Source organism: Jaculus jaculus, chromosome 10, assembly GCF_020740685.1.
Source record: "Jaculus jaculus isolate mJacJac1 chromosome 10, mJacJac1.mat.Y.cur, whole genome shotgun sequence".
In the NCBI taxonomy this organism is placed as follows: Eukaryota; Metazoa; Chordata; class Mammalia; order Rodentia; family Dipodidae; genus Jaculus; species Jaculus jaculus.
Window position 1 is genome coordinate 3667696 of NC_059111.1, and position 13574 is coordinate 3681269.

Consider the following 13574-nt stretch of genomic DNA (forward strand, 5'->3'; position numbering starts at 1 on the left):
TACCTCTGCCTCCCAAATGCTGGGATTATTTATTATTTATTATTATTATTATTTATTTATTTGAGAGTGAGAAAGAGGCAGACAGAGAAAGAGAGAGACAATGGACATGCCAGGGCCTCCAGCCACTGTAAACAAACTCCAGATGCATGCGCCCCTTGTGCAATTGGCTTACATGGATCCTAGAGAATTGAACCGGGATCCTTTGGCTTTGTAGGCAACTGCCTTAACCGCTAAGCCATCCCTTCAGCCCTTAAAATATAATAATAATATAAAATAAAATATATAATAAGAAAAAATATATATATTTATTTATGTATTTGCAAGTAGAGAGATATAAGAGAGAAGAGAGACAGAGAGAATGGGCATACCAGGGCCTCAGCCTCTGCAAACAAATTCCAAATGCATATGCCACCCTGTGCATCTGACCCTACATGGGCACTGGGAAATTGAACCTAGATCATCAGGCTTTGCAGGCAAGGGCCTTAAGTGCTGAGCCATGTTTCTAGCCCTAAATACATTTTTTTGTTTTTTGAGGTAGGGTTTTGCTGTAGCCCAGGTTGACCTGGAATTCACTATGTAGTCTCAGGGTAGCCTTAAACTCATGGTGATCCTCCTACCTCTGAGAGCCTTCCTGAGTGCTAGGATTAAAGGCGTGCCACACCAAGCCTGACTTAATTATCCTTTTTTTTTTTTTTAAATTCTATCCTATATTTATAAAAACATAACTGAAAGGCTTGGGGAGATTACTCAGTGGTTAAAGACACTTGCTCACAAAGCCTGCCAGCCCAGATTCAATTCCCTAGCACCCACATAAAGCCAGATTCAAAAAGTAGGGCAAGCTGGGTGTGATGGCACACACCTTTAATCCCAGCACTGAGGGAGGAAGATGAGGATCATGTAAGTTGGAGGCCACCCTACAGCTACAAAGTATGTTCCAGGTCAGACTGGGCTGGAATGAAACCCTACCTGGAAAAAACTAAATAAAAAAATAAAATAAAATAAAAAAGCAGAGCATGCATCTGGAGTTTTTGCAGCACTCCCTCTGTCCCATACACACACATTTTCAGATAAATAAATAAACTGTGATGCTATCCTTAACAGGCAGGAACTTTCTAGAGTTTTCATAAAGTGAGCTTTAATAAGAAAATTTCCTTTCCCTAGTGCCAAGGATTAAAAAGTCCTGAAACATTTCCCAACAGTCACATGATTCATCTGGCCACTACACATGTGAACATATCAGCCACACATCTATAAACACAAGGGAAGGCCAAGCCCTCCTGAAACCTGAAAAAACAAACATTTTCATGTCATGCCTTCTGCTGGACCTGTAAGAATTTGACTCTTACAGTTCATCAAAAGCAATTTCTAAGAACCAGAGGTTATAAACCAAAACAAGGAATGTGAGGGTCAGGAGAGCATCTGGCAGATTAGTGTCTGAGATCTCCATGCCCTGCATATCTCCAGCAGCTCACTTGGTTTCACAATTACAACCACCAAGGACAAACTGGTACCTCTCCCCCCCCACACACACACATGCACCTTTCAGCACATCAACAAAGTCATTCAGGCTCAAGTTGTACACTACCTTGTTAGGTCACTGAAAACACCACTTTGATGATTCCAACTACGTCTTTCTTCCTTTCTTATTTACCAAGATTTAAGCAACAAGTTTGAAGATGTATGAACGGGGCTGGAGAGAGAGCTCAGCAGTTAAAGCTGCTGGCTTTCAAAGCTGGGTGGCCCAGGTTCAAATCCCAGTACCCATGTGGAGGCAGATGCATAGTGTGGCATGTGCATCTGGAGTTCCTCTGCAGTGACAGGAAGCCCTGGCATGCCCATCTCCCCCTCTCTCCCTTGCAAATAAATAAATAAAATACTGAAAAAAAATCTGTGAACAGGGCTGGAGAGATATGGCTTAGCTGGTAAGGTGCTTGCCTGCAAAGCCTAAGGACCCAGGTTCAATTCTCCAGGTCCCGCATAAGCCAGATGCACAAGGTGGCACATGTGTCTGGAGTTCATTTGCAGTGGTTAGAGGCCCTGGAGCGCCCATTCTCTCTCTCTCTCTAATAAATAAATAAATATATATTTTTTTAATGTGTGAACAAAGGACCGTGGAGATGGCTCAATGGTTAAGTCCCTTGTGTGCAAGGTCCAGGATTCAATTTCCCAACCACCTACATAAAGCAGTGGCAAGAGACTAGCACACGCATACACAGAACACACATACACGTGCACACATACATGGGCAAATAATTTAAAAAATTTAAGGTATGCTGTGGTGGTTCGATTCAGGTATAAACTTAGGTGTTCTGGACGTTAGGTTCCCCAGCAGATGGCAATTGGAAATTAATGCGTCCTGGAGGCAGTGTATTGTTGGGGGCAGGCTTATGGATGTTATAGCCAGTTTCCCTTGCCAGTGTTTGACACACTCTCCTGTTCCTGTTGTCCACTTATGTGGGACAGGGGGTGATGTCCACCCTCTGCTCATGCCATCATTCCCCCCTGCCACTGTGGAGCTTCCCCCTCAAGCCTGTAAGCCAAAATAAACCTCTTTTTTTTTTCTCACAAACTACTATTAGTTGGGTGATTTCTACCAGCAATGAGAACCTGACTGCAACACTAACAAAAAGATCTGGACACTATAAACTCTCAAAAGTATTGAAAACAGATTTGAGGGCTGGAGAGATGGCTTAGCAGTTAAGGTGCTTGCCTGCAAAGCCAAAGAACCCAGGTTCGATTCCCCAGGACCCACGTAAGCCAGATGTACAAGATGGTACATGCATCTGGAGTTCTTTCATAGTGGACCAAGGCCCTAGAGGACCCATTCTCTCTCTCTCTATCTTCCACTTTCTCCCTCTCAAATAAATAAATAAATACAGACTTGAGTAACAAAAATGAGACTTATTAGGGACAACTTTTAGAAAAAAAAAATACTTAATCAAAAGTTGTTTTGAGGGCTGGAGAGATGGATTAGCAGATTAGCCAAGCCTAAGGACCCATGTTTGACTCTCCAGATCCCAAGGAAGCCAGGCACTCAAGGTGATACCAGCCCACAAGGCCGTGCATGTGTACAAGATGGTACATGCATCTAGAGTTCAATTGCAGTGGCTGGAGGCCCCGGCATGCCTTAAATAGACTTAAATAAAAATATTTTGAAAAATAAAATAAAAACACAACTGAGAGCAGCCAGGGCATGGTAGCACATGCTTTTAATCCCAGCACTTGTGAGGCAGAGGTAGGTGGATTGCTGTGAGTTCAAGGCCAGCTTGGCCTACCTTGAAAAACAACAACAAAAAAACAAACAAAAAGAAACAAACAAAAAAAAAAAAACCAAACCAGCTGAAAGCAATGATGTTAGCTAAATGATCCTGTTTGTGAGATGAAAATTTTTCAACAGTAGCTAAGAATATCGTGGTTTTCAGTGTCTAGTGCCAGTGTGGGAGGTTGAGGTAGGATAATCATCACGAGTTTGAGGCCAGCCTGGGCTAGTGAGGGACCCTACCGCAAAAAGAGTCCCACCGAAAAGCTGCAGATACAGCAAGGCATGGGTGAGTCCACCCAATCTCTGACTCTAGCCACAGGCTTCTGAAAATTAAAAATGCTCTTCAAAGCCAGTGAAGAAAATGGTTCCATTACCCAGATGAACACACTCTAAACAGACAGACCTCAGGTCATCACAAACAACCCTACAGATCTACGTAAGTGCCATGTTCACGGACCTGGCTTCTACCCCATCGGTCAATTTTAACATAACTCACAAGATCACCCTCTCACACCCAGGAAGTAGTAACTGAGCTTCATCTGTGATCACATGTGTTGGCAGACTAGTCTCTCTAAATATCCATTTTGCCTGCCTTCTTTTTCAAATACCAAGCTGCTTCTATTTATGTGGAGTCAGGACAGGTAGCTGCTAACAGCTTAACTTGGAGGAAGCCTGCGCACAGGTAAGTGACTCTGTCCTTCAGAGTCTACAACCCTCAAAAAACATACACACGCACAAAGATGATGTGGTAAGATGTTGCCTGCTTTGGGTCCAGGATCATGAATAAAATCTAAAAATCTAGGCTATATTTTTTTACAATTTTATTTTTATTTATTTATTTATTTGACAGAGAGGGGGAGAGAGAATGGGCACGTCAGGACCTCCAGCCACTTCAAACGAACTCCAGAAGTATGCGCCCCCTTGTACATCTGGCTTACATACGTCCTGAGTCCTTTTGCTTTGCAGGCAAGAGCCTTAACTACTAAGCCGTCCCTCCAGCCCAGTCTAGGCTATATTTTGTAGCTCTCAATTTCTTTTCATTATGCCACTCCACTTTTCTTTTATCCATCATTTTGAAATGTTTGCGCGTGCGCGCGCGCGCGCACACACACACACACACACACACACACACACACACACACACACACACAGGAGGGCTTGAGTTGGGTCTCACTCTAGTCCAGACTGACCTGGAATTCACTGTGTGGTCCCAGGCTGGTCTCAAACTCATGTGGTCATCTTCCACCCTCTGCCTCCTGAGTGCTGAGATTAAAGGCAAGGCCTACCTTGCCCAGCTTTGAATACTTTTTTTTTAAATTTTTTATTTATTTATTTGAGAGTGACAGACACAGAGAGAAAGACAAGATAGAGGGAGAGAGAGAGAATGGGCGCGCTAGGGCTTCCAGCCTCTGCAAACGAACTCCAGACGTGTGCGCCCCCTTGTGCATCTGGCTAACGTGGGACCTGGGGAACCGAGCCTCGAACCGGGGTCCTTAGGCTTCACAGGCAAGCGCTTAACTGCTAAGCCATCTCTCCAGCCCAGCTTTGAATACTTTTTAACTTCACATTTCAAACTCAAATTTGGATGATAATTTATAAGTCACTCTCTAAGGCAAAAAACCACACACACACACAAAATCACCTTAAATCTCATCTTAAAGTGAATATATATTATTCATGGAACACAACATATACTACTAAATAAATTGCTGAAATTATACAAATGCATCTCTAAACAATCTGACTGATGGCAAAATTCATCTCAAACTTTCGAAAGGAAAAATAATTATAAAGTTATAATAATTCCTATGCTCTTCTAGCTATAAAAGTTCATATAAAATAATTTTCTTTTTCTTTCCTTTTTTTTCTTCTTCTTTTTTTTTTTTTTTTTTTGCCAAAATTAACAGTCAGGAAAAACCCAAGAAACCTAATTCTGTGCTCTCTTTCCTTCTATGTTAAGGCTTCAATTTCCACCTTTTATGGGAAGGAAATAAACAAGACGCTTCCTGTTCCATCACCAGCTCACATCCAGCCTTTACACATCACAGAACAGGAGGCCTCCTCCTTCCAAGCTCTCACGTCTCTTATCTTAACTTCAACTTGTTGAAATCTGACACTCCTTTCTACCACACTAATGTGCTCCTAGGAAATTTATCTCTCTCCTTTCAGCATTAAGAATGCGAGAAACACCAACATGCTCTTTGATTATTCCTTCCTAGCTCTAAGACACTTCGATTATTTAGATTGTTAAGACTTAGCACCAGACAAGACGAAATCTTGATCTGCTAAAACACCTCAATGTACAACAAAGTTCGATTTTCTGTTCTTCCCATCAGGGACCTAGGGAAAGGGCCTCCTTCCCACAGGATTGCTTTCTCAAAGTATGATCTTATAAACCCCCTTTCTAATCTAATTCCATGAAAGTGTGAAAGAGCTTTTAAAAGTGGTTATCAGTTTAAAATAAAGTGTGGGGGGGGGGACTACCTTCTTTCTAAATAGCTAAATGCTACTTTAACCCTCCATTTTCCTAGGTTAGCTGAATTCTTTTGTGCTGGGACAAACAACAGGAAAGCCAAGCCTCCAGGCCTTTTGGGGAGGAACCTTGTCCCCAAGCCCTGCTCTGATGTGCTCGGGAGATAAGGCTCCCAGTGACACTGAAGGGGAGGCCTGTTCACATTTGAATTTCTGCATTCCTGAAGGGCAATTCACAGCAATAACCAACTCTGCAGAAGGGGACTTGAAAGCCAGGCCAGGGAGTGAGGGTCATCTGCTCTCCATCACAGGGTAAACCTCATCCTGGCCAGTTTCTAACCTTTTAACCCTGTGAATTCCTAATTTACACATGAATAATGGAATTGTGGCCTCAGAGTGCAACTTTCTGCTTCTCCCTCCTAATTCAGAAATTAAGACTGTGCAGTTAAAAAAAAAAAAAAGTAAAAAATTTAAAAAAAAAACTAAAACTTGCACAGATTAAAGTTTTGGGTACTGCTGTGCTTCTGAGCCAAAAGACAGGATTGCTTATAAGGTCTCTATGAAAATAAAAAGAACAGACGTGTGGCCCACTCTCATCAATAGCTAGGACAGACTAACCCACTGCTCAACAGAATGTCCACTTAATGCCTGTCCTCTTCCTGTTTACTCGGGGTCACATCTTCGCCCTGAACACAGGAAAAGTGCTTTCAGACCCCAGTCCCACACTGCCTCTTAGATAAACACAGACGTAGGAGCTCATCATCTCTAAGAAAGTCCGAATTTCTAAAGAAAAACCTAAACCCACTATACATTTCTTGACTAAAGTCTCAAATGCTGACTGGGTCTTCAGGGTCACATGGGAGCATGTGTCCAGTGTGCTTTCACCAGCCATGTTCTCTAGTTCACTGGGACTTGTTTGTTTCTGGGTCATGCTGGCCTGGAACTCATAATTCCCCTGCCTTAGCTGCTATTACAGATGTGCACCACACCTGCTTTTAGATGAAAAGGTTTTTTTTAAATATATATTTTATTTATTTATTTATTTATTTATTTATTTATTTGCGAGAAAGAAAGAGGCAGAGAGATAGAGAGAGAGAGGGAGAGAATGGTCATGCCAGGGCCTCCACCCACTCCAAACAAACTCCAGATGCATGTGCCCCCTTGTGCATCTGGCTTATGTGGGTCTTGGAAAATCAAACTGGGATCCTTTGGCTTTGCAAGCAAGCACCTTAGCAGCTAAGCCATCTCTTCAGCCCTAGATGAAAAGTTTTTTTTTTTTTAATTTTGAAAAGTTTTTGATACTTACAATATTTAAGTATTGCACTAAACAATTGTGCCACTGGAGTTCCTGATGCTTATAACAATTACATATATATATATGAGCAGTATATATATATATATCATTAATAGGAGCAGGGAATATATGTTCCCTGCTCCTATTAATGATTTTTTTTTTTTTTTTTTTTTTTGGTTTTTCAAGATAGGGTCTCACTCTAGCCCAGGCTATCCTGGAATTCACTATGTAGTCTCAAGGTGGCCTCAAACTCAGAGTGATCCCCCTACCTCTGCCTCCCAAGTGTTGGGATTAAAGTTGTGAGCCACCACACCCAATTTATTAATGACATTTTGTTTTTTTTTTTTTTCGAGGTAGGGTTTTGCTCTAGCCCAGGCTGACCTGGAATTCACTATGTAGTCTCAGAGTGGCCTTGAACTCATGGCAATCCTCCTACCTCTGCCTTCTGAGTGCTGGGATTAAAGGCGTGTGCCACCACGCCCGGCATTAATGACATTTTTAAAGAAACAAAAATCTAACAATATTCAAAAGGCTACAAGTTTCTGTTGTTACTGTTTTGTTTTTGGTTGGGTTTTTGGTGTCTTGTGGTGCTTGCAATTGAGCCCAAAGCTTCATGCAAACCAAACATGTGTTCCACCACCAAGTTACAAACAGCCCCTAGTATATTTCAGACCTTCTTTATGAATCTAGAAAGCCCTGTGAGTTTTCAAAAGTGTTTCTGGATTCATGGGATCCAGCCAGGCTTCTCCCGAGGCCCTGGAAACAAGTGTGGCCGTGACAAAAGCTTCCCCTTCTCAAGGCCTATCCACTCCCTTCCCTGGACTCCTCCCTTCCCCCAAAGGGTAACACAAGTCACAGTGCCTTGGCAAAACATCAGGAGTCCACAAATCTGGGAGTGGGAGAACTGGAAGCATGGGAAATCAGACAAAAGTGAGATGAACAGAAGACCTAAGGACAAAGTCACACTGTGGTGAAACCAGAACCTCACAGAAAAGCCAGTACTCAAGGAAAGACTGAAGATGATTAGCCAATACCCACAGCAGAAACAAAAGAAGGGGAGGGACTACCGATACCCTTCCAGGTTTCCTTCCGCAGGGGTGGGAGTGGGCTAGATGTGGAAACTTCTCTGGCTTCCTGACTGCCCAACACAAAACTACCTTCACCTGCAATTTATGTTGTACAAGTTGAGCATTACTGAACAAATCAAATCACACACACACACACACACACACACACACACACATTTTCCAGGTTTTACCTTCATCTTGTATATTCTTCCTGTTCTTTACCTTGTCAATGGCCCATTTGTAGATAATGCAAAATCTACTCTTTGTGGGTTTAAAAAAGCACGTAGCTAGGATGCCTGTAAGCCACAGTTTTGTTGGACTGTGTGTTTGGTCACCTGAAGAGGTGGGTAGTAACCTCAAGGAGTTTCCTATCTGTACCAGGCCCTGCGCCACAGTACACAGTTACCAGGTCAACCACCCCACCAGTGGATCACTTAGACAAATGGTCGCTCTGATGTGAATACACAGAAATCCTTACACAGCAAACTTTAAGACAGCTGGGGGGAAAAATGAGCAGATCTTGTTTAAGTCCATTAGGCATAATATAGAAATGCCCTTAATCTCTTTCCCTCCCAGCAGGAAAAGAACGGGAATACTTCAAAGGCTGTTACTGACCAATGCCCTTTCTTACAATTAAAAAGCCACATGGGTGATCTAAGAGTCAGACATGGAAGGTTGGGCTAGCAGAGTCAGCAACTCAAGGCCCATCAACATAGCAGAAAGATTTACTTGTGATCCCCCCTTTGAATTACTAACTTTTAAAGGATGAAATTTTCAGAACAACTTGGGATGTATTGGTCAAACGTTTACAGCAATGCTCCTACATGTGAACCCTGGAATTTACATACAGCCGCCTGTACAGGTCTTATTTTATTGGCTCTAAAGATAATCTGACTTGTGTTCTCAATCACTCATTTGAATTTATGGATGCTTTTTTTGTAGATTTCTCTACATGCCTTCATTAGCTCCAACTATCGTCTCTGGTAAAATTCTTAACATTCAGATGACTTCATACATCCAAAAAATCATGTAAAGGAAGTAGTGAAAAATGTTTCCCACCAAGAAAGGCAAACACTTACTTGACAAGGTGAGGTGAGCTTTCTGACTGAGGATGGCCCCATACTTGTTCACCGCCAGACACTGATAAAACCCTTCGTCGGAGGACTCTCCCCGGCCGGCTTCCACCTCGCTGATGTACAAGGAGCCGTTAGAAAGAACGTGGATCCGTTTGTTTTCAGACACTTTTCCTCCGTTTTTTAACCAAGTGACCTTAATGGGAACTTCTCCGTGAGCCTGACAATCTAAAAAAATTGGGTCCTTTCTCGTGACAGTTACGTCCTGGGGTTCTTTTACAAAAAACAGTTCACTAAAGCTCCACACTCCTGTAAGGAAAAAGGGAGATGGGCATGTCCAGAACTGTAGGCATAAAATCATTTAATGCACAACTTTAAAACGCATTCAAGGCATAAGGCAGTTTCTCTAGCCATCCAGATTAACTGAACTGACAAGGGCTTTAAGGAACCAGTATAAATTTCAGTAAACCTTTTCAACAGTCTCAGAAGTCAACTTTCAAAACATCTACCCTAAAAGCACAAGAAAGATTTCAGTAACGTTCATGCCTAAGGATTTTGTTCCCAAGTCCCTTGCTTAGAGATTCAAGATCATCAGAAAATCTGGGACCCCAAGCTGTTGGCTACTTTTTTTAACAAGCTTGTCAAAAAGATCTTGAACAGAGTAAGTCGTAAAAGTCTAATTTTACAAGAAATCATTAGCAAAACTCCCAACTCTGTGAACAAGCAAGTTTATTTCCTTGTCTCTGGAAGTGTTTTTGGAACCCCTGGCACCCAATCTGCTGGGAAGTGCATTTTATCTTTTGTGACAAATTACAAGTTTGCATTTTTCTATCTGCCCTTTTTACAGCAGGGACCCTGTCTCCAGGCCTTGAAAGAAATCCATTTACTTAATTTCTGCAGAGCCAGCTAGGTACTTAAAGGACAGACAATGGACTCTGAAAAGTTGGGATAACTCTTGCTGCTTGTACTCAGTGGGTGATCGGATTAGGAAACCTTTATTTCATTTTTTTAGACCTACCAACTGTTGGAAAAAAAAAAAACGCGTGACTAATTGGTCCTTACTGTCTAATAGGGATAGGAGATTGCTTAATCAACCAATACACATTTTTATCAGAGCAGAGGAAATGCCTTATCCTCAGCATATGCATTGCCCCTGGTCCCTCCAGAGTAAAGCATCCGATGACCGACGAATATCGGGTTGCCTCCTGGATATTTTGGAGCAAAAGCCGGGGTTCGTTTAGCATATTGATTGGGGCCAATGGGAAGTTATGGGTTACGGTAGGTGGAAGGGGCAATTTCATTTTCCTCCTGGGAAACCTGAGGTCCGGTTGTTGGGGGGGGTGGGGGGGGGGGCTCCTGACTTCCCCTGATGCACGCCCAGGGCGCCTCGAGCCACTCCGGAAGACGCCCATTGTGTCCCCATCCACATCTGACTTTGATCCTTTTCTCATGCTAACTGAAACTAACTCCTCCAGGGCGTTACAAAAAGCCCAGCGTCTGTAACTTGTAAATAAATAAAATAACACATCATCCCCACCTCCCGCGCGCCCTTAACACCTCTCTCCCAACTCCCGTCCTTCCTCTTCGGTTACTTTTACTTTTTTCTCTCATCTTTTAGAGGATGGAGGAAACCAGGGGAGGATAAAGTTTATCTAAATTTATGCCGAACTAATCAGTGGCTTCAGAGCCGCACACACCTCAGGGCCTCACCGTCCCCCCTCCCCCAGCACCTAACTGCAAGGAAGTCGATTGCATTTGGACACTTTTCTTCCTGTCCCCCTGGGGCACACACGGGCCACGCAACTTGCAACCCTCTCTACGGTTTCCAAGTGCCCTCCTCCTCCCTCCTCGCTCGATTCGGACCCGGGAAACTTTGAAGGGTGCATTCGCGGTGTGTGTGTATGTAGGGGGGTGTCGTGGATTTAATTCACCTACTCTCCTCCAGAAACACAGGTGCTGGTTTCTGGGAAGAGCCCTCGCTGCAAAGCTCAGAAAGTCTCGCGCATCCGCGGTGCCCGTGCGCGGAGAGGCTGGCCTGCCACTCAGGAAACAGGATAAATAAAAGCCACGTGCGGCCGCCGCGGTCCGGGCAGGCGGGCTCGGGAACCCCCGGGGGCCAGCTGCGGAGACGTGGACGCCGACCCGGGAGCTCGGGGACAAAGACGCCCGCAACCGGAGCTGCAGCGCGGAGCGCCGAGCCTGCAGGAGCCCCGAGGGGACAGGCCCCGGGGACACCCCTCCACACACACGCGCGCGCACACATCTCCCCAGGGCGGCGCCGCCACCCCCTCCCCGCGCGCTCACCGGTGCCCGAGCCCACCCACGCGCGCGGGGAGGAGCGCATCGAGCCCGAGCCCACCCACGCGCGCGGGGAGGAGCGCATCGGGGCTCGAACCCAATCGCGCGCGGGGAGGAGCGCATCGGGACCCGAGTCCACCCACGCTCGCCGGGATGACCGCATCGGGGCCCGAACCCACCCACGCGCGCGGGGAGGACCTCATCGGGGCCCGAACCAACCCACGCACGCGGGTAGGACCGCATCGGGGCTCGAACCCACTCGCAAGCAGGAAGGAGCGCAGCGCCCACCTGGAACGCAGCCCACGAGCAGCAGCAGTAGCAGCGGCGGCGGCGGCAGGAGCGGCAGCAGCATCCCCGGCGGCCGCGGCCGGGTCGAGGGGCGCACGGAAGGCGCCATTCAGCGGCGCAAAGTGGACATGCTCTCCCCCACACACAGGGGACCCCCTCGCCGTCTCTCCGCGCCACGGGGGCGCCGTGCACCCCGCCTGGAGGCTCCCCGTTCCCGCACGCGCGCGTGGCGGGATGCTAAGCGGCTCGGTGGTGGCGCTGCTGGTGACGATGGTGGTGCTGGTGACGACGGTGGTTGGTGGTGATGGCGAGCCTGGCGCACCGACACCCGCGCGCGCCGGGCCAGGCGGGGTGCCCGAGAGTCCGGCCTGGGGGCGGAGTGACGCGGAGGCCGCGGCAGAGGGCGGGGGCGGCGGAGTGGACAGCGCCGCCAGGCCGCCACTGGCCAGCCCGGGGACTACTTTCTACATCTAACCCCGGTTGGGGGTTGGGGAGGGGGGGCAGCGCGAGGTCGGCGGAGGGAGACGTGGCCGGGGCGAAGGGGTTGGCCCCGAGGAGGGGGACGAGGGGGTGGGCATGCTGGACAATGCACCTGGGGGTCAAGCCCCGGCTCCGGGGCCTGGGGGAGGCTCCGGCCCGCGTCTCCGCCCCCTCGGCCTGCGCGCCACCGACCACCACCACCGAGCCACAAAGGCCAAGCCCCCCGGGGGCCCCCTCTCCCCTCTCTCTCTTCCGCGGGCTACTTTAGGATTCTGGAAGGAGGCGGCGTGCTGGGGGTCGGGGGGGGGGGGAGGGAGGGTGTTGAGAGACGTGGAAAGGCCGGAGAGACTTCTCCCCTGATGGCCCCCTGCCCATCCCCCTCTGTCCCTCACTCGCCGCCGCCGGGGCCCAGTGGAGGGAAATCCAGTTCCCCCTTAGACAGATCAACTGCACTGGAGCCCCCACCCCCCACTTTCAGGGACTGATCTTAGTATCCCTCACGCACCCCATCAGCTATGGCTTTATTAAAAAGCATCTCCAAAGAAGGCCCTGAAATGAACAATTTACCTTAGCGGGAGGTGGGGACGGCGGGGCGGGGGTGGAATGCGGAGACGTTTGGTTATCTCTTCCTCAAGTTAACCAAGTTCTGTTATTTGGGACAAATGTTCACAAAGAGCCGTGTCCTCAGAGTGGAGGCCAGACGCAGGGGATATCCAAAGTCTCTGAAATTGCTGGGCAGGAGCTTTGCTAAGGTTAGCTGGTTAGGAGTTAGGCCGACTATGAAATACATGGGTGGTGTAGAATTGCTCACAGCTCCTAAAATTAATTAAGGATAACGAGAGTGTGATCAGATGGCTAAACGTGCGGATGGCACGGAGCATTTACACGTGGATTAGCATGTGCTAAGCCAAACCTAAACCCGTGGCGCCTGATGAGGGCACAGGCTAAAAGCTAACTTTAATTAAAGCTGCTGAGAGAAATCTAGCTTTTGTCCCCGACTGCCCTTAGCAAGTTTCAGAAATCCTCCTGTTGAATGGGGGCGGGGGGGGGCAGCAGTTTTAGAACTCTGCTCAGTCACCAGCATTAACCCCCCCACACCCCGTTATAAAGGATCAACCTACTTAGCAATTTCCATTTAAATTCCTGTAAAGCAGTAAGGGCTACAGTGCTTCTAAAATCGTTCTGTAATTAACATGACTGAACTATTTCTAATCCCCAAAGTAAAGGAGGTTCATGGAAAGGGAAAATGTTTGGGGCAATAAAAAGTAACACCCAAAGATGTTTTTAAGTATCTGATAATTTATATTTATGTGCGTGCGTGGTGGTGCGTGCCTTTAATC

At 46.7% G+C, this 13574-nt stretch overlaps 1 protein-coding gene across 1 annotated transcript in view; it reads right to left on the reverse strand.

Moving 5' to 3' along the window:
* Positions 1–11863, reverse strand: part of Prtg (protogenin) — a 115851-nt gene extending 103988 nt beyond the window's left edge. The window contains exons 1-2 of the mRNA XM_045160574.1: positions 11755–11863; positions 9175–9477 (exon numbers count right to left, since the gene is read on the reverse strand). Of these exons, the coding sequence (XP_045016509.1) occupies positions 9175–9477; positions 11755–11863 (412 nt within the window). The remainder of the gene's footprint in view (positions 1–9174; positions 9478–11754) is intronic.
* Positions 11864–13574: the final 1711 nt, after the last annotated feature.